The 20,130-nt window shown below is 39.5% G+C and overlaps 1 protein-coding gene across 2 annotated transcripts in view; it reads right to left on the bottom strand.

Moving 5' to 3' along the window:
- Window positions 1–1,512: 1,512 nt before the first annotated feature.
- Window positions 1,513–20,130, bottom strand: part of SAMD12 (sterile alpha motif domain containing 12) — a 207,222-nt gene continuing 188,604 nt past the window's right edge. Inside the window, exons 4-5 of one of the 2 annotated variants that reach the window (XM_045560899.1) lie at window positions 5,101–5,241; window positions 1,513–1,691 (exon numbers count right to left, since the gene is read on the bottom strand). In XM_045560899.1, the coding sequence (XP_045416855.1) occupies window positions 1,678–1,691; window positions 5,101–5,241 (155 nt within the window). In that variant the 3' untranslated portion in view covers window positions 1,513–1,677. The remainder of the gene's footprint in view (window positions 1,692–5,100; window positions 5,242–20,130) is intronic. The other variant, XM_045560898.1, reaches the window with a different exon arrangement.

Here is a 20,130-nt window from a genome sequence, read left to right as displayed (position 1 = left end):
TCCACTCCTAGGTATATACCCAAGAGAGATGAAAACACATGTCCACACAAAAAATTGCACAAAATGTTCAAGGAAGCATTATAAATAACTAAAATTCAGAAACAATCCATCAACTGATAGATAAATAAAATGTGATATATTCATACAATGGAATATTATTCCACAATGACAATATTGACACATGCTTACGACATGGATGAACTTCAAAAACAGTATCCTAAGTGAAAGTAGCAAATCCTAAAAGACCACATATTACATGATTCTATTTGCAGGAAATTTCCAGAATAGGCAAACAGAAAGTAGATTGCAGTTACGCACCACAGAATGATGTTTCAGCCAATGACAAACTGCATATACGATGGTAGTCCCATGAGATTATTATACCATATTTTTACTGTACCTTTTCTATGCTTAGATATATTTCATTACACAAATACTTACCATTGTATTACAACTGGCTGCAGTATTCAGTACAGTAACATGCTTTACAGGTTCATAGCCTAAGAGCAAAAGGCTATACCATACTGCCTAGGTGTTTAGTAGACTATACCATCTAGGTTTGTGGAAGTGCACTCTATGATGTTTCACAATGACAAAATTGCATAACAATGCATTTCTGAGAACATTGTTGAGCAATGTGTGACTGTAGTACCAGGGGCTGGTGTTGGGGGTGTTGGAAGGAAATGGGAAGTTACTGTTAATGAATAAAGGGTTTCTTTTTGGGTTGATGAAAATGTTTTAAAATTGATTCTTGTGATGGTTGCACACTCTTTTTATATACTAAAAATCATTGCATTTTACACTTTAAGTGGATAAATTGTATGTTATATGAATTATATCTCCATAAATATATCAATATAAGTCTTGTTATAAATTTATGACATTGATTTAATTGTGTGGCTTCTGTTACTGATAGCTAACAATATTTTATATTTATTGTCATACTGCACTGAGTGATTTATATATTTTAGCTCCTTTAATTCTTGGAACATCCTTATTTGGTGAGCAAATTTATTTATTTATTTATTTATCTATCTATTTATTTTTATTTTTATTTTTTTTTTGAGACAGAGTCTCACTTTGTTGCCCGGGCTAGAGTGAGTGCCGTGGCGTCAGCCTAGCTCATAGCAACCTCAAACTCCTGGGCTCAAGCGATCCTACTGCCTCAGCCTCCTGAGTAGCTGGGACTATAGGCATGCGCCACCATGCCCGGCTAATTTTTTCTATATATATTTTTAGTTGGCTAGATAATTTCTTTCTATTTTTAGTAGATACGGGGTCTCGCTCAGGCTGGTCTCGAATTCCTGACCTCGAGCAATCCACCCGCCTCGGCCTCCCAGAGGGCTAGGATTACAGGCGTGAGCCACCGCGTCCAGCCCAGTGAGCAAATTTATTGATCCTCATTTCAGAGATTAGAAAATTGGTGCAAAGAGATTAAGTAATTTCCCACAAGTTGCACAGCTATACATGTTAGGGCCAGCCAGTATTTAAAATTCAGGCCTATCTGATGCTAAAATTCACTTTCTCCTTCTTGTTTCTGTTTAAACATTTTATTAATTTAAATAGTTAATACATTCATATATTTCAAAAAACAAAGTGACATAAGAGGCATACACCCTTTCTCCATCCACCATCTTCCCTGTCTCACAGGTGCAGCTTGTATTAGCTTCTTGTGCATCATTCAGCATTTCCTTAAAACAAAGCACATATGGATATACATTTTTATTTCTCCCTCTTTGGCAAACGTAGCATACTATACACATTGTTTTGCACCTTGCTTTTTCACTTCTCATGGCATCTGGATCCTTCCATATTAATATTCTTCATTCTCGTGTTTATAGCTTCAGAGTACTCCAGTGCCTGGATATACTATAATTTAATTAGCTTGTCCCCTAAAGATGGACATAAGTTCTTCTCAAGAACTTATATTTTTAAACTGTCTCCAAAGGAAAGGAGGAAACCCTTAAAAAATTCAATAATTTTTGAAATAAATCCCTTTCCTCAAAATTGGACTACTTTGAAGATGGTAATCCTCTTTTAAATGTGTTAGTTGATAAATATTTGTTAAACACCAATCCAATAGACTGAATTTGGGGGGGATAACATTCATTTATTGAAATTCTAACCACCAAGGTGATGATTTTAGAAGGCTATGTATGAGGAAGCGGGCCCTCACCAGACACTGAAGTGTTGGTGCCTTGATCTTGGACTTCCCAGCCTCCAGAACTGTGAGAAATAAATTTATTGTTTATTAGCTACTCAGTTTGTTATAGCACCCCAAAAGGACATGACAGCCACATGTGGGCTATGGAAGGATATTTCACCTCTGTAGATGAAGTATGATTCATACTCTTCAAAAGGGAAGCCTAGGAATTTCCAAAAACTAAGTAACATCCTGAAATCTATGCATATGTATATATATTTTTAGAGACACAGTCTCATTCTGTTATCCAAGTTGGAGTGCAGTGGCATGATTATTGCTCACTATAACCTTGAACTCCTAGGCTCAAGTGATATTTCTGCCTTGGCCTCCTGAGTAGCTGGGATTACAGGCACACACCACCTTGCCTGGCTAATATCTAATTTTTTTTTTTTTATAAAGATGGAGTCTATATTGCCCAAGCTGGTCTTGAACTCCTGGCCTCAAGTGATCCTCTCACGTTGGTCTCCCAAACTGCTAGGATTATAGGCATAAGCCACCATACTCAGCCAATATTCAATATTGAATTGCTATCGTCCCAATGGTAAATTTCCATATATGAAACTAATCAGTTCACTTGAGTGGAATGGAATTCCACTTCCTATTATAGAAAACCTAGACATAAAATATTTTAAGGCTCCCCAATTGTCTTTAGAATTTCTATTATCAGTCAAAACAAACTTGTGAATTTTCTAGTTTTCTTTTTTTTCTTTAAAGAAACTATCACTTCAATAAGGCTATGGATTTTCTAAAGGACGCCTAACATAAAATGAATTTGACCATTAACATGTAAATAATAAACAAGCAATAAAAAAGGTAACTTAAGTGCAGACAAAATATCCAAGAGCTAAAGAACAGTGATCTCTTCTAAAGGGAATGCAATGGAAGAATTCAGCTTTTCAAAGCTAAAGAAAGTGACAACAACTGAATTGAAAAGGCTGAACTGAGCATTACCTTCCCAGAACACAAACATATATTTAGCTTAATAGACTTGAGTACTACCTCAGGAAAAATCCTACATATTATGCATCTAGGGCAATGAAAGCTGTAGAAGATGATTTTGCAGAGCAAACACTGCAGGTTGACACTAGTGGAGGAAAAGCAGCAAAGGCACATGTGATAAGTTTAGGTGTCATTCTATATATCATCACAGGAGGAAACAAAAGCTCTGAGAAAACCTCAGACGCTAAATAGAACCTGGGCAGAACTATGGTAGTTGGTGAAGCTTAAAAAAAAATGTGTGTAGTTGTATTTTCTGATTATAACTTTAATATGAATTTGTAGAAAAAGATTTTGAAAATATAGGAAAAAAGAAAACAAAATCACTCACAATCCTGCCACCCAGAGAAAACCATTACTAAAATATCGGCATATCCATTTGCAGTCCTTTTTCTATGTGTATATATAAGAATATATGGTTTTTATAAAATTGGGCTCATATTATAAATTTTATACGTAGTTTTTTCCCTTACTTTGTATTACCTCTTGAGTACCTTCTCATGTTTTCATATATTCTTTGAAGATGTAATTTTGATAACTGCATTATATTATATCTTATGAATCTAGGCAGAATTATTGGACTCTTTCCAAATTGCCAGACCTCTAGGTTGTTTCTAAATTTTCCATTTTATAAATAGCCCTGTGATGGATTTTCATAATTTTCATATCCCTATTTACTTCTTAAAAGAAACTTAAAAGTATATCAGTGTGTCACATTCAAACTTAAATCACTCAGTGTACCAGTACCTATAAATTCACCACTGGAAGTCTCTGGGGACAAACTGCAAATAATGCATATAAAATTAACAATACTATTTTCGTTTCACTTGAGGGCTATATTTATCCTTCTAGAGCAGTCATCTTTCAGTCAGCACGTTACTTCCTCTAGGCAAATGGACTATTACTGGGTTAATCTAAATGCAATAACATAAAACTTGGCTGACCTAGATTTTCCCAATATCAGTATGCATGCAATTACAATATTTTGCAGATTGAAAAATACCTAAGGCTCTCAAAACATGTATTTTATCATCCTTTCATTTAAAATGATACACAATGGGCACTAAAATAAAATAAAGGTTATAGCCAACGGAGGTTGATAGCAACCAAATCTTATGTAGACATGTATGTTACATATAGTGTAATTTAAGGTTTTCTTTAACTTCTAGCTTTATTCTGTCACTTCCATAGCTATAGGGGATCTTAAGTGCTCTCATCATACTGAAGTTATTAATAATTCTTGTTAAGAATTATATGGTCATAATAGTCCAGTCTTCAATTCACTATAGTCTATTTTTTATTCTATTTTCAAGAAGATAACTGGGGTTCTTACAATTTCTAAAGTGTATGTGTACAAATACATTTACATATAGACATATACAGCTAAAATGTTTTTCTTCCACTAGCCAGTGAAAAACAAAGTAAAAACCCAACAAAAACTCTATTTATATCCCTGGTAATCGTAACTACTGAATCACTCAAATTCTAAGGTCCTCTCACAATTGGTGTCAGGTAAAGATAGCTGTGGTTGCACTGTACAATTGTACAGAATGCACACTGTACAACTCAAGTGAATGCAATGATACCCTGATCTGTATGATTGGTACTCCCTGGGGTTGTGTGGTGCACGATCTATGCAGCTATATGCAATGACTTTGAAGTTAGCACAGATAATTCTGTTTGCTCATCCATCACATATTTGTGCATCCTTCTCTCTAGTGAGCTATGAAAAAGAAACATTTTGGGAGGAAAGTGGTCTTTAAATCTACACACTTTTTAAATGAAGGACATCCTGCAAACAAACAATAACAGATACTCCCTGGCTCCCCTCTGTCATGATGGCGAGGTTTTCTTTCTTCCCATCTCCCCTTCCATCCTCCCACTAGAAAGCAACAGGATACCTTGTGTGAGCAACTGTAGATTTCTGACTTCTTCCCGCACCTTCAGCTGGAGCACCTGTTGTAAGATGTGCTGCCGGAGGTTCTCCTGGGCAATCCCCATTCTCTCAAGCTTTTTGTCAGTAAGTCTCAGCAGGGCTCGCCCTGCAGAGTTTTAAGAAATAAAAGGAAAAGCAAATGAACAATTTGCTGGAGAAGGATTTCTGTCTTGCTCTTGGCTAATCCTGCCATAACGGAAGATTTCATCTAAACACAGACATTTTGGAAGAGGTTTCTCCATTATCCTTGCTGACAGAAATGGATAATCTGTGTGAAGAAAATAAGCATATTTAAAAGAGAACCCTGATTTGTATTTAATATTGACAATCCTCAACTGACTCACACATGAAGTTAGATAAAATAGCAAAATTTTAACCTGGACATTTGGGTCACAGATTGCAGGTTTCCATAGAAACAATGGTCTTCATTGGGGGATGGGTTTTCAGGCTGGCCCACTGGAGCCCAAGTCACTGACAATCCAGCTGGAGAACTGGATGTTCTAACTATGGTTATACAGGGCAACGTTTAAGCCAGAGTATGATAACATGTCTGTGAAACATGAATTTCAAGTCCACTCTTCATCTGCAAGCATCCGACTGTCCCACTGCATCCCTGACAATGGGCTGGACTTCCATCACTAGCTGGTGGGAGCTATTCCTCAGTCCCAATCACTGGTCTAAGGTGAGGATTCCAGCAGGAATGAGGGCGAAGAGTGAGATAAGCACAGGCATCTAAAGAGTACAAAAACAATGTGCAGACACCCTGTGATGTGCAGACACCCTGGGCTCAGCCCCACATGGCCTCCTTCCAACCCATTTCTTTCCCTGTAGACTTCCCTTCCTACTGTGATTTCTATCAAATTCCCAAATTCTCCCTGACTCTGGCTTGCCCTAAGATAAGCATATTTCCATTTTGAAGGTTTACACAAGAAATAAAGAGAACGATCATTGTTAAATGCCCACAGCACTCCCTTTCCTCTCCCCGACATCTCTAGTCATCACACCTGTAGATCTTTCTCATTCCCACAGAGGAAGTAGAGACAGAGTCAACTATATGCGAAAAATGATAAGTCTGTGGGTATATTATCATATACATTTCAAAAACTAAATGCTCTACCTCCCTGAAAAAACAAATAACCAACAACCAGAAGGTTGGGCATTTGCATCAAAGAAATAGAAAAGCCTATGTGGCCTGTGAATAGAGACAGGTGAATGGAGGGAGCAGTTAGGAGCAGTCGGTGTTGTTTGTGTTTCTTGTTTCCTTCCCTTTAGCCCTTGCAAAGTGCATCTGTCAGGATAAGTTAGGTTATGTGCTGCTGTAACAAACTATGCCAAGATATCAGCAGTGGCAACAAAGTTTTCTTAGAGCTTATTCTGCATGTTGACTGCAAGTCTACCCATCTTGAACACTGCTGATCATTGTACCAGAGGGAGAAGAAAAGGTACTAGAAGATCTTCATACCATCAGTGAAATGTTCAGCTTAGGGCCATTTATAAATCATTGGCCAGAACTAATCACATGAACCTTTCCACCCACGAAAAGGCCATAAATTGTATTTCTGACTTGTGCCCAGAAGCAGGGTGGGGAACAGAAATATTTAATGGGCAGCAATGACAAGAACTATAATAATACAGATGTGGCCCAGGACCAGTGCCTGGCAGGGGAGTGAGTTCTGGAATGTACACGTGTTGTTGGTGGTGGGTGGTGGTCTCAAGCTTCAGTAGCTCGTACATCTGGAAAGGGGAATCCTAGGTAGCTGCAGCTCAGGCTTGGCCACACCTGGGCAGGTCTTGGCAGTTCCCCAAATCAGACTTGAGTATTTCCCACTGCCTCCCACAATAGGTGGAATAATGATCTCCTAAAGATGTCCATGTTCTCATCTCTGGAACCTGTGAATTTGTTACCTTACATGATAAAAGGGACTTTGCAAATGTGATTAAGGTAAGGATCTTGAGATGGGAGAGCGTCCTACATCCTTCAGGTAAGTCCAACCTAATTACAGAGATCCTCATATGATAAAGAGGGAGAAGGGAGAGCTAGAGAGAGAGAGAGAGATGTGACAATGGAAGCAGAAGGCAGAGTGAGGTGGCCAAGAGGCAAGAATTCAGGCAGCCTGCAAGAGGCAGAGAAGACAAGGAAATGAATTTCCTCCCACACACTCCAGAATGCAGCTCTACCAACACCTTGAATTCAGCCCCAGAAAACCCATTTGGGACTTCTGATCTCCAGAACTATAAAGATAATAAATTTGTGTTGTTTTAAGCCACTAAGTTTGTGATAATTTGTTGCAGCAGCAATTGGCCTTGTGACTAGAATTTACATATTTTTAAGAAGTCAAACAGATGGCTTTAGATGTCCTTTCCCAATTTCTGGGTATTGGCAAACTCAAGGGTAGAGAGCAGGCCGGGCATGGTGGCTCACACTTATAATCCTAGCACTCTGGGAGGCCCGAGGCGGGCAGATCGTTTGAGCTCAGGAGTTTGAGACCAGTCTCTACTAAAATAGAAAGAAATGAGCTGGACCACTAAAAATATATAGAAAAAATTAGCTGGGCACGGTGGTGCACGCCTGTAGTCCCAGCTACTCGGGAGGCTGAGGCAGGAGGATTGCTTGAGCCCAGGAGTCTGAGGTTTCTGTGAGCTAGGCTGATGCCACAACGCTCTAGTCCAGGCAACAGAGTGAGACTGTCTCAAAAAAAAAAAAAAAAAGAAAGAAAGGGTAGAGAGCAGAGGAGAGCTAAACAACGAGGGGCCCGAGTTCTAGGCTTCTGGAACAGCCCTGCCTTCCCATGTTCTGCTACTGCCAGACCTTGTCCTGAAGTTTTATTCAGAAAAAAAAAAAAGAATAAGAATGGGGCTTAAATATCACTTATGTGTATAATTGGTCTCCAAATAACAGACATCTAACTCTTTATACATGCCATAAACTCACAAATAACTGCATAAAACACTCCTTGATGTTCAGAATATCAAAATCTCTCCCAACATCAAAATGCGGATCACCCTCCCTCCTTTGTGTTCCCAATTATTTGGGCTGAGGTTTCACAAGCTGTGACATTTCATAACAAGAACTGCTGAGGCGTTGGTAAGACACATAGCTGCTTCACTCTTGAGCAGTTGTCTGGTCTGTCATTAGAACAAGTCAGAGGGAAGGTTTTATTACAGTGGGCGTAACTCAACTTTTGTCTGTTAGATGCTCCCTTGTAAACCTCTAGTCTCAGCCTTTCCCTAAATGCATCTGATTGGTCAAAGTAGGGATATAGAAGCCCAACTAGAATATTATTTTCTACTAATACTTTGGTGGGTTAATAGCATCAGTTTTGAATATATGAGTTACAAAATCCCATCAGTTGTAAAAAGTCTGTGCATTTTTTGACTGTGTGAGACAAACATTTCTATGAACATTTCACATATTAAACGCCCAGCTGTTCAAATTATTTTCTCCAACTCCTGAGACTATAGATGTTGTTGTTATTATCTCCATTTTGCAGAAAGGGAAATTGAGAAGTTAGTGAATATTTAAACCATGACAGCTTTTCCTAAATTCTTCCCCTATACCCTCAGTTGTGCTTTATCTTCCTTGGTAGGGAAATAAAAGTTTAGACTTAAAGAAATAGGTAAAGGGTAAAGTATGTAGAAGAACGTCCCTGATAAAACTATTTTTAATAAAGATCATGATCTGAATGCCAATAAAGACCATATGATACTCTCAATAGATGCAGTAAAAAGCATTCGACAAAATTCAGCACCATTTTATGATAAGAACACTTAACAAAATAGGCATAGATGGAGCTTACCTAAAAATGATAAAAGCCATATATGACAAACCCACAGCCAACATCACACTGAATGGGGAAAAACTGAAAGCATTCCCACTTAGAACTGGAACCAGACAAGGTTGCCCTCTATCACCACTTCTATTCAACATAGTGCTGGAAGTCCTAATCAGAGCAATCAGACAAGAGAAGGAAATCAAGGGCATCCAAATGGGGGCAGAAGAGGTCAGACTATCACTCTTTGTTGACAATATGATCTTATATCTAGAAAACCCCAAAGATTCTTCCATGAGACTACTGGAATTGATAAACAAATTCAGCAAAGTTTCAGGTTACAAAATCAATGTACAGAAATCAGTAGCATTTCATTTTGAACAAAATCTGATCACTATCTTCCTTCAATGGTTTCAACAGTGCCATCCAAGTTGGTGATTCTGGAAAATTTTTATAATAATTAAATCACTTTTAGGAGCAAAAGGCTCATCCATCTCCTATCCCACCATCTCCTCCTGACCAAAAATAAAAAAATGTCCAAATAAGTGTGCAGCTTTAGATGCAGGTATTATGGAAGTGATAAGTAATCAATCATTAATCTCATCTTTTTATGCAATTTATATTGTTAATTTTTATTGCTTATCATAAAAAATCAATTGTTACTTCAACACTCACTGAGCACTTACTATGTTCCTGTCACTTTGCTACTCCCTCTGGGTATAATGATGACCAGGGCAGACAGGGTCCCTCTTGAAGCTTTCAGGCTGACAAGGAAGGTGGGTCATGACAAATGTCTACAGGTGTGTGATGAATGCTAAGAAGGGGCAAACATGGGAACTCATAACGAGGGGACCTAGCCTAGTCTGGGCATCGGGAAGCTGTCATTGAGTAAAGCACATGTACCCTAGGACTCAGGGAGTAGGCAAGAGTTAGTCAGTCAAGAACTACTGATAAAGCAAATATTTTTTACAAAGTTCAGTAGACACAGGGAGGAAGAGGGAGGTTGCAATCATACACAGACAACAAAGGAGCATGGTCATGGCTCTGACGTGCCCTGCCTCTTCTCGGAGTACCTTGGGCACCTTGTTCTGCAGTCAGCTGCCCACACAGAGAGGGATCGAGGAGTCAAAAATCAACTTGATCTCAAATAAGAAGCACCAGCTGAGTTTCATGAGACCCTCAAACTGGTTATCAGTGGTGTTTAGGTGACCCAGGCTACTGGCCCCTTCACAGGCTCTTGGGGTTAGAAGAAGCTTAAAGACCTTCATTTTGATCTCTCTCCTCATCTTTTCTTCTTTCCTTTATCAAGTATTTCTTGAGCACCATCATATACCTGCCACTATCTGGGTTTGCTAGGGATGTGGAGGTGAGTAGTGTCTGTGGCTTGCACAGAGCTCACCATTTAGTGGGAGAGGAGGAGACACAAATAAACCAATATCTGATCTAGATCTAGAGATACTGATGTGGTGTCAGTAATGAGTGCTCAGAAGAAAAAGCAGAGTGGAGAGGCGGTGAAGACAGGGACTTTATAAAAAGATGGGGCTATCATGGTTAGGGCAGTTAGGAAAGGCCTCTCTGAAGAATGACACTGGAACCAGAAAGAAGAAGGAGGGAATAGAAGGGTCAAGGCAGAGAAGGCAAGATCATAGCGGGAAATGAGGTCTCAGAGAGGGCAGGGCCAGAATACAGAAGCCCTGCAGAGGACTTTGGGTTTTATTCCATGTGTGGAAAGTTTTGAGCAAGGATAACTTGGGCATGATATGAGGTATTAAAAGAATCTCTCTAGTCACCATGCGGAGAATGGATTTGGGGTTGGGGAGGTCAGTGTAGCAATAAGGAGGAGTCAACAAACTAGCAAGGCAGTCTCAACAGGAACTGATGGTGCCTTCAGACTGGGGTGGAGAGGAAGTAGTTATAGAATTCTGGATATATTTTTAATGACTTTACAATTCCCAGAAGTGGAGTTTGAAGGAAAGGCAGACATCAGAGATGACTCATGTTTTCAATCTGAGCCACCAACGACTGGTGGCACCATTTCTAGGCAAGCAATTAAGTCACTGCTCTAAGAGAGGATGTGTTGGAAGGAGGAAATCCTGGTAGCATTACTGTTTTTCCTTTTGAGAGTACTTGGAATTTGGAGAGGTAATAAAAAGGATAGAATTAAACCAAAAAGAACAATTAAAATATTTTCCTTTCTTCCTCTTAATGCTCTCATTCCTCAAGATTCTCCTCTAATCCCAAAGCTCAGATTTGACTGGATATAAGGTAAGCCTAGGCATATCCTGATGAAATTTAGAGAAATAAGAGGGACCTCTTAGAACCCAAGCTCTGTACTGATTAGCTCCATCAGCTGCCTTTAGTGTCAAAAATATTCCCCAGGACTCCTTGTAGAGGCTTAGGCCATGGAATATTCAGTGAGGATGTTCACCCAGCAGAAAGACGATGCTCTGGTAGCAAATTTGGAAAATCAAAGTTTTGCTGCAATCTGAAGGTTGAGCGTATACATAAAAGTATTGCTGTGTGTGGCCCCACTAGAATGCCAGCTCCTTAAAAGTAAGTATGATGGTTAATTTCTTATGGCAACTTGACTGGGTCATGAGGTGCCTAGATATTTAGCCAAACATATTCTGGGTGTATCTGTCAGGGTGTTTTGGGATGAAGATTAGTATTTTAATTAGGAGACTGGGTAAAGCAGATTGTTCTCCATCATGTGGGTGGGCCTCATGTAAGCAGCTAAAGGTCTGAATAGAACAAAAGGTTGACCCTCTGCTGAGTAAGAAAGAATTCTGCCTGACAGCCTTTGAACTGGGACATTGGCTTTTCTTAGTTTTGCAGCAGCCCAAACTAAGTCTCAAACTAAGACATTAGCTCTTCCTGGTTCTACAGCAGCTTCTGGCCTTTGAACTTGAACTGGGATATTGGCTCTGCAGATTTTGGACTTGCCAGCCTCTATAACTGCATGAGCCACTTTCTTATAATGAGTCAATCTCTATGCATATATGTGCACACATATACTGTACATATACCCTATTGGTTTTGGTTTTCTGGAGAACCCTAACATGATAGGGTCAAGTCTCCTATCACGTGCCTCTGTGGTGGCACATAGTACTGCTCATAAATATTTATTGAACACATACTTAGTGTTGCTAAATTAGTGTAAATGTTGTCTTCTTTACCCACATATTGATGATCTCAAGGTCATTATATTACTATCTTTTCTGATGTAAGAGAACTGATTGGAAACCGGCTGTCACGTAAAACAACACTGCAATGAGAAACTGAATTTAGTTGAGGGAGGAGTCTACATTTTGTTGGTGGTAACCACAAAAACACATGCCAAGTTGAAAAAAAATAGGGAACATGAGACTAAATGGGTATTTTGCCTTCCCCCACAGACTTCAAGACAGACAAGTGCCTTGTTCTGTCTTTGAATTCACACCAAGTGAGACAACAAGCCTTGCTAAGCTGTAGTGCAGCAAGAACAGGTGAGGGATAACCGAATCATAGAGCAGTTTATTAGTTTCCTATGGTTGCCATAACAAATTGCCACAAACATGGGGGCTTAAGACAGCAGAAATTTACTCTTCGTGGTTCTGGAAGCCAGTTCACAGCATCGGTTTCACTGGGCTGAAATCAAGGTGTCGGGAAGGACACACTCCCTGTGGAATCTGCAGGGGGAGAATCAATCTCGTGATACTTCTGGCTTCTGCTGGCTGCCAGCTTTCCTGCGCTTGTTCGGCCTCATCACTCTAATCTCTGCCTCCATTTTCACATCATCTTCTCCTCTTGTGTGTATATCATCCCACTCTGTGTCTCTCTTCCAAGGACACTTGCGACTGGATCCAGGGCCCGCCTGAATAATCGAGGGTACTCTCCCCATGTGAAGATCCCTAATATATCTGCAAAGACCTTTTTCTTTCCTTTTAAGGTAACATTTACAGCTTCTAGGGCTTAGGCCTTGATATCTTTGGGTGGTTATTCTTCAGTGTACTATAAGCCAAAAGGAACCTTTGCATCTTCTGAGTACAGCACAGGATTGAGTTCCACATGGAGAAGGGAGACTCTGAGAAAGTGACTTGCCTGAAACAGCACAGGGGATGAGGTGAAGACTTAGGTCTAGAGATGTGTCTCCAACCTTCAAGCCCAGCCTGCCTTCTGGTCTCTACGCCAGGAGCCTTCCATCTTCTGCTCAGACAATTGTAACAGATTGCCCAGCATAGCTGTCAAGATAAATGATCATATGCCGTATGGCACAACTGGAAATGACAGAGTGAGCTGGAGGTGGTTACAGAGCAGTTTCAGACCCTATCTTGGTGCCACTTTTCCCAGAAAATAGGTGAACTATAAGAACTCTTTTCTGCTTGAAATAGATATCACTAGACAGTTTCTCAAACAAATGAGCATCTGTGTACTGTGTTAGCTCCAAACCTGCGCTCGGGTAAAGGTTCACATCCACCCCAAGCAGATGCCCCTGGCTCTACCCCAGTCCTGGCTGGGCCAGAGCAACAGAGTGAGAGGTGCCGGGCATACAACCAGTGTCCCACAGTCTGAGCCTGTATTTCTTCAATCACATCATTTCCAAGATTGGAATCTCTAGAACAAAGAAATAATGAGGGGGCCAAAATCACAGAAGTGTGGGACCATAGGTAAAAGATGTAGACAAATGCCCAGGAAAGTACAATCTGAGTCTGGATGCAAATTAACTACTTCAAAAATGACTATGAGGATCAAATGAAAAAATACATACACATGCCTTTTGCAACTTGGAACCATGATAATGATGCAATTTAGATACTAATGTTTTTTGTGACCACCATGATTTCATAATCTTCCTCCTCCTCCTAACAATGTTGATAATAGCAAACATCTATTAAGTGGTTATTATGAGTTAAAGATCCCGTCTTAAGAGCTTTACATGGATTATATCATTTTCAGCAATTCTCTGAAGGTACTATTACAATCTATAATTGATTAAGAGCTATGAAAACATCTAAAAGCCGTACATCTAATAACCTGCAGATCTGGGATACAAACATAGGTAGAAGTCATGCTCTTAACCACCTCCCTAAATTGCCATCCAGGAATTCTTTGCATAGACTTACGTACTCCCCAAGGCCACTTTGGCCAATTCTCAAATAGGAAACACTACTCATGGGCAGGTGAGAGGCTGAGCATCAGGAAAGGTTACCATTTCTGTGGACTTAATTGGCAAAACATCGCTATGCACAAGGGTGTGATGGTCTTCAATGCAGGGTAGAATGGCAGGAGACTGAGAGGTCTTTGAAAGCAGCTATTAAACAGACCCACCCACTCCTTTATCACAGACTATCTGTGTGTGTACCATGGACTGAACCTATCATACTTTTAAGAACTAGGAAGATGAATAAAATAATATCCCTGAAGAGGGACAACATAGGACCTTTGAGAACACATAGGAGGAGCACCTAACTCATTTAGGGACCCTGAAAAAAAATCAAAAGTCAAGAAGGTTAGAAGAAGGAGGAAGGGCATTCAAGGCACAGGGAACAGCACAGGCAAAGACAAAGAATCAGAAGGTATGTTACGGGAACTCCAAGAAGTTCTACATGGCTGGGTATGAAGCATGTGGCAGGGAGTAGAAGGAGCAGGGACATATGTGCCATTTCATGACACTTGGTCTTCACCTTACAGGCAAGCTGGTATTGGTCTTTTCTTCTTTTTCTCCTCCCACCCCAAAGAAGCATATACGAGACACAAGTGATGATGTTCATAGTAGTAAAACACTACTAGAACACTGTAGAACTAATATTATGGACACCGCATTTTTGCCTATACTGAATCCCTGCTCATTTCCGGTAAAAAGAAAAGCTCTTTTGTCTTTTCGCAGTTGCTCTTTTCACCTGGTGGGGGTTTTAACAAAATTAAACTTTTAATAATATTTTACAATTTTTTAATTAAAAAAAAAATTCCCTGTGGTACTTTTTACTTCTAAGGTACTATATATTTTTCTTGCATATGATGTTTATTTTTTATTTTCTGCTTCCCTCTCAACAGCTCTCTTAATGTAAGCTCTATGAGAGGAGGGCTTCCTTGAGGTTTTCAAGCACCTAAGTAGAGTCTGATTCAATGTAGGCACTAAAAACATATTTTTAAAATTGATGAGAGGTGTGTGACCCAGACAAAGTTCTTTAGTGGAATTGCCATGGTTGCTAAGGGCAAAGTTCTCTTTTATCAGTGATGCCTCAAGGGACAATATAATGCTAGACTTGCTGTTAGTGGCTGTCTTTGCTACCGAATGGAGAGAATTTGCTAGAGAATAAAGCCAGCAGGAACAGAGCTGAAAATGAGAAAGAGAAAAGTAGGCTGAGAGGGGGAAGGCAGAGAAGGAAGGGAAAAGATAACATTATTTGATTTCCTGAATACAGCCTCACTGGAAGTCAGGTACCCCTGCATTCTCAGTTATGTAAGTCAAGCTACAGTGGGGAAGGGCGATGAGCTAGTTGAGCTCATTTGTACCACTTGCGCCAAGAGAATCTTGACTTACAGATCCTAGTGTATGTGGAATTCTCAGACAAGTCACTGTACAGCCACACCATTCCCATTTCAAGAAATCCCATCATGATATAAGTGAGTAAGAATGATAGGAACATACTGTAATTTGTTTTCTAAAGTTAATCATTGGCAAATATTGGTATTTTAGTTATTATTCCTTACAAATTATTCGGAATCCACCTTGAATCTGACTGCATACTTCTGTTCACTTTGATGCATTTGGGCAACCTCCTTATCCAATTACACCAGAGGTCACAAGCTCAAGTGCTGTGGTTAAGATAACATCACTGAGGCCGGGCACCGTGGCTCATGCCTGTAATCCTAGCACTCTGGGAGGCCGAGGCGGGCGGATTGTTTGAGCTCAGGGGTTCGAGACCAGCAAGACCGAGACCTCGTCTCTGCTAAAAATAGAAAGAAATTAGGCAAACAACTAAAATATAAACAAAAAAATTAGCCGGGCATGGAGGTGCATGCCTGTAGTCTCAGGTACTCAGGAGGCTGAGGCAGAAGGATCACCTGAGCCCAGGAGTTTAAGGTTGCTGTGAGCTAGGCTGACACCGCGGTACTCTAGTCTGGGGTACAGAGTGAGACTCTGTCTCAAAAAAAAAAAAAAAAAAAGATAACATCACTGTATGAAGAGAACTGCTCTGAGGGATTACTGGGAATAGGTGGATTGCAGTAGCCTGGACAGTTTGTTTTTTTACCCTAAAATGGGCAATTCCAACCCATCCTGGCTGTGCTAGAATACAGACTGTATTGCTACTTCTTCTATGTTTAAATTAAGGACAACTGAAAATCTAAAAGTCCTGTAAAATCTCCCAATTTAAAATTTGCTACCATATATGCACATCGGTGTTGACCAATTAGTTCCAATTTAATAGTGAGTACACGTGGTGTTTGTTTTTCCATTCTTGTCATACTTCACTTAGAAGAATGGTTTCTAGTTCCATCCAGATTGTTACAAAAGGTATTAGTTCACCATTTTTTTATGGATGTGGGTAGTAAAACTCAGCAGAAGCCAAGTAGGTGGGAGGGGGCAGGAGGGGAAGGGTGAATTTACACCTAACAGGTACAATGCATGCTACTGTAGTGATGGGCACACTTATAACTTTGACTCAAACTGCACAAAAGCAAAACATGTAATCAAACCATTTGTACTCCCATAATATTCTGAAACAAATAAACAAAGAGGCCACACAATGGTCAGCATCAAAAGTACACAAAATAAAAAATATATGTGTCTGTGTGTGTGTAGATCATCTACATGTGTGTGTATAGAGACAATTTATACATATCTCTGCATGTGTATACATATATGAAAAAGGATAATAAAATAAGAAATATTAAATATGAACCATTAAAAAAATTTGCTCATTTTTTTCCATACTATGAGAACCAAACAAATCATGTATATAGGTCATATTAGGCTCACAACTTGCCACTTTCAACATCTGACTTTTAACCCTCCTTCTCCCACGTCCCTCCTACATTCAATAGAAAGGAATTTAGGCAGCTTTGTCTTCAGAGTTTCAAGTGACTTTAGGAATGGACTCCAAGTTCTGTGAGTCCATTCTGTACAGCCTATTTTAAATCAACAGACAACAGAGACTAAGGGTAATTAACTAGTCTGAACTAGCCCTCCGCTTTTTATAACCTAAAGATGCATTGCAAATCCAACTTCCTTAGCAACCCCCAGCCCAATGCCTGATTTCCTGAAGGTGATTACGAATCACTCAAGACCAGAGCTAGCAAGAACTCAAAGGTCAGCCAATCCATTGCCTCATTTCCTGGAAAGAGTGCACACAAAACCTTCCAAGACCAATAAGTCTCCTGTCACCTCTACCTGAGAGCACAGCCCACTGCCAAAGCTGGTCACTTACTTGGTTAGATTTAGAATGATTAGCAGTTAATTGAAGGCCCTTTCTCTGGGCCAAGGGAAAGAAGGGTTAATGGAAATTTGCACTGTGGTTACTGTAAGTAATTCACCATACTGATGGGAACTACATAATTGATTTTTTTTTAAACCAGGTCTTGAGTAAAAAGACTATTTTACACAGTCTACTTTTTTGGCTGAATGTATTCAGGTGCTGATGATGTTAATAGGAGAAAATTGAAATAACATTAATTCCCACCTGAAATATAAATTCAGAAAGAAATCATATTGTGGTGCTTTTCAAACAGTGAAACTGTGGCCCTGCGTTATTTTTAGCCCTTCAAGAAGGAAGACGTAGCTCCCAAATAGTGAATTAAAGATTAAATATTTTTATGTTGTTGATAGTACATATAGTTACCAAATCCAGTTCACAAATTAATTTTTAAAAACCCTAAAAGATTTTGTTTGGGGATTTTGTAGACTCAGTAATAACTCCTCTTGTACCTCAGAGTAGATTTTTCAAGCAAAGAAGTCTAGTGCCAACGCAACAAAGCTATGGCTGAAGATTTATGATGTAATAAACAACCTTCAAGGTCTTTTCTGTTTTTGATAGGTAGACAGGACCTCGTGGTGCATTTGCTTTTATTTGTCAGCATTTGTATGCATCGTTTTGGGATTCTCTGTTAATCGAGTGTCACTAGGTGAGCAATCCACTGTACATTAATTTTAAAATTAATTACCAAGAAGCATGTAAGATGTCTATTGACAAACATCCTCCTACCCCTCAATATTCTACTTATGGCCATAACAGCCAAACTTATATATATAACATTAATATGCCAAAGAGAATGTGTGCCTGGAGTGCTGGCTCCTACATGTGAATTAATTTGAGCTAGTACCCATAGTCGAAGTAATGTTTTAAATGTACTTTGACATCCTTTTCTTAATACTGAGGGATTTGCTTTTCCTTAAATGTTTAACTTTATTAGTATCAGGGATTTCTCCGGTAGAAATACTAACAAGTGAGCATTGTCCCAGCTTCAGATACATTCACTAGAAGAGAAGGAAATAGTACTCTTGCCTTCATGCAGCTTATAAATTACCTGCAGACGTAAGACCAGCAGGAATCAAACAGCTAAAAAAATCAGTTATCTGATAAAACCCTATAGCTATGATCATGAAATCTATTAGGAAGGTTTTGGTAAAAAGAGGTCTTAGGTTTCGAGTTAAGAGCTCAGGGCTGGATCAACCAGTTATTAGTTACTTGGTTACTGTTGTGATAATTCACCTCTCTATGCTTCAGTTTCTTCACTTGCAAAATGGGGATGATATGATACCCTCTATCCCCCTGTTGTGCTGATTAAGTACTCACTGCTGTAAGCAGAATAAAAAGTATCATTGCCTCCTTTAGAAAACAGCCCTAAAGATAGTTAAGACCCTATGAGAAGATGTGTAGCTCACTCCAAAACTATCATGGGGACACTTTAAAGGACACTTTATCCTGATGGTGACCCTGCGGAAACCTTTCTCAGAAGGGAGAGGTAACAAAAAAAAGGAAATTCAATTTATTGCATGCCAAATTGCAAAAGTCATCAGCATGATATGCAAGTAGGCTTGAAAAGAAAGCAAAGCAATGCCCACTTGGGTTTTCTCTGACAACCACACTAAGGCCAGTGTTCTGGGACCAAAACGTCATGTACAACTGTGGTCCCCAACTACAGGAGGTGAGCGGTGGGCAAGCAAGGGAAGCCCCACCTGCACCCCCAGCCGCTCCTCATCACTCGCATCACTGCCCAGGCCTTGCCCCCATGTCAGATCAGTGGTGGCATCAGACCGTCATAGGAGCATGAACCCCACTGCAAACTGCACATGCAAGGGATCCAGGTTGCTGCTCCCCATGACAATCCAACGCCTGATGATCTGAGGTGGAGCCAAAGCAGTAACACCCCCCTTCACCCACCCCTGTCTGTGGAAAAACTGTCTTCCACAAAACTGGTCCCTGGTGTCAAAAAGGTTGGGGACCGTTGATATACAAGGGTCTCCTGCTTCAAAGAGTTTCAAACTATTGTTCTAAGTAACACTTTGTTCACTGTGGGTTCAAATAAATTCAAACTATGATCAATAATGAACTCTTTCTATAATTGATCATAAATGGTAATAAAAATGGACCCAAAGTAAGTTAGAGAAAAGGAGGAAGTTGAAGAAAACAAGAAAGACTCTTTGGTCTAATTTTCTCTTATGGGTTGGATTTCGCTATAAAATGTCTATTTCAATGTGAATTCATTAATTCTTCTCACAATAATGTAATTATTAATAACTTACATTTTAATTATGCTTTTTTTGGTAGAGACCTGAACTTGGACTATAAAGCCTGGGTTTGCAGCTTGGTGCCTCCACATGCTAGCTCTTTGAGTTTGAATAACTTATTTAGTGCCACTGAGTCACAGTTTCCTCATCTGTAAAATGGGAATGATTTTAATTACTTAGAGTTTTCTATATGAAAGTTAAATTAGGTAGTAAATTAAAAAGTGTCGAGCATAGTACCTGTCTTGATACATTTGTTTTAAATTAAACATTACATAAAGGTATACCTTGTATGGCTTCTGTTGTACTTACTATAATTGTGAATGTATTCACATGCCTGTTTTCCCTTCTAAACTCTCACTCTCTGTGAAGAGGGGTTGCATTTTACTCAGTCACTCTATTACTCAGCAGTTGATAGATGTTCATTAAAGTTTTGCTGAATGAATAAATGGTTCTGTTAGAAAGGGAGAAGAAATGGTATCATCTCCATTTTACAGACAAGAAATAGGCCCAGAAA

This window comes from Lemur catta, chromosome 9 (assembly GCF_020740605.2).
Source record: "Lemur catta isolate mLemCat1 chromosome 9, mLemCat1.pri, whole genome shotgun sequence".
NCBI lineage: Eukaryota > Metazoa > Chordata > Mammalia > Primates > Lemuridae > Lemur > Lemur catta.
Note: the sequence above shows the minus strand (reverse complement) of the source record. Positions and strands in the feature narration are given on the sequence as shown.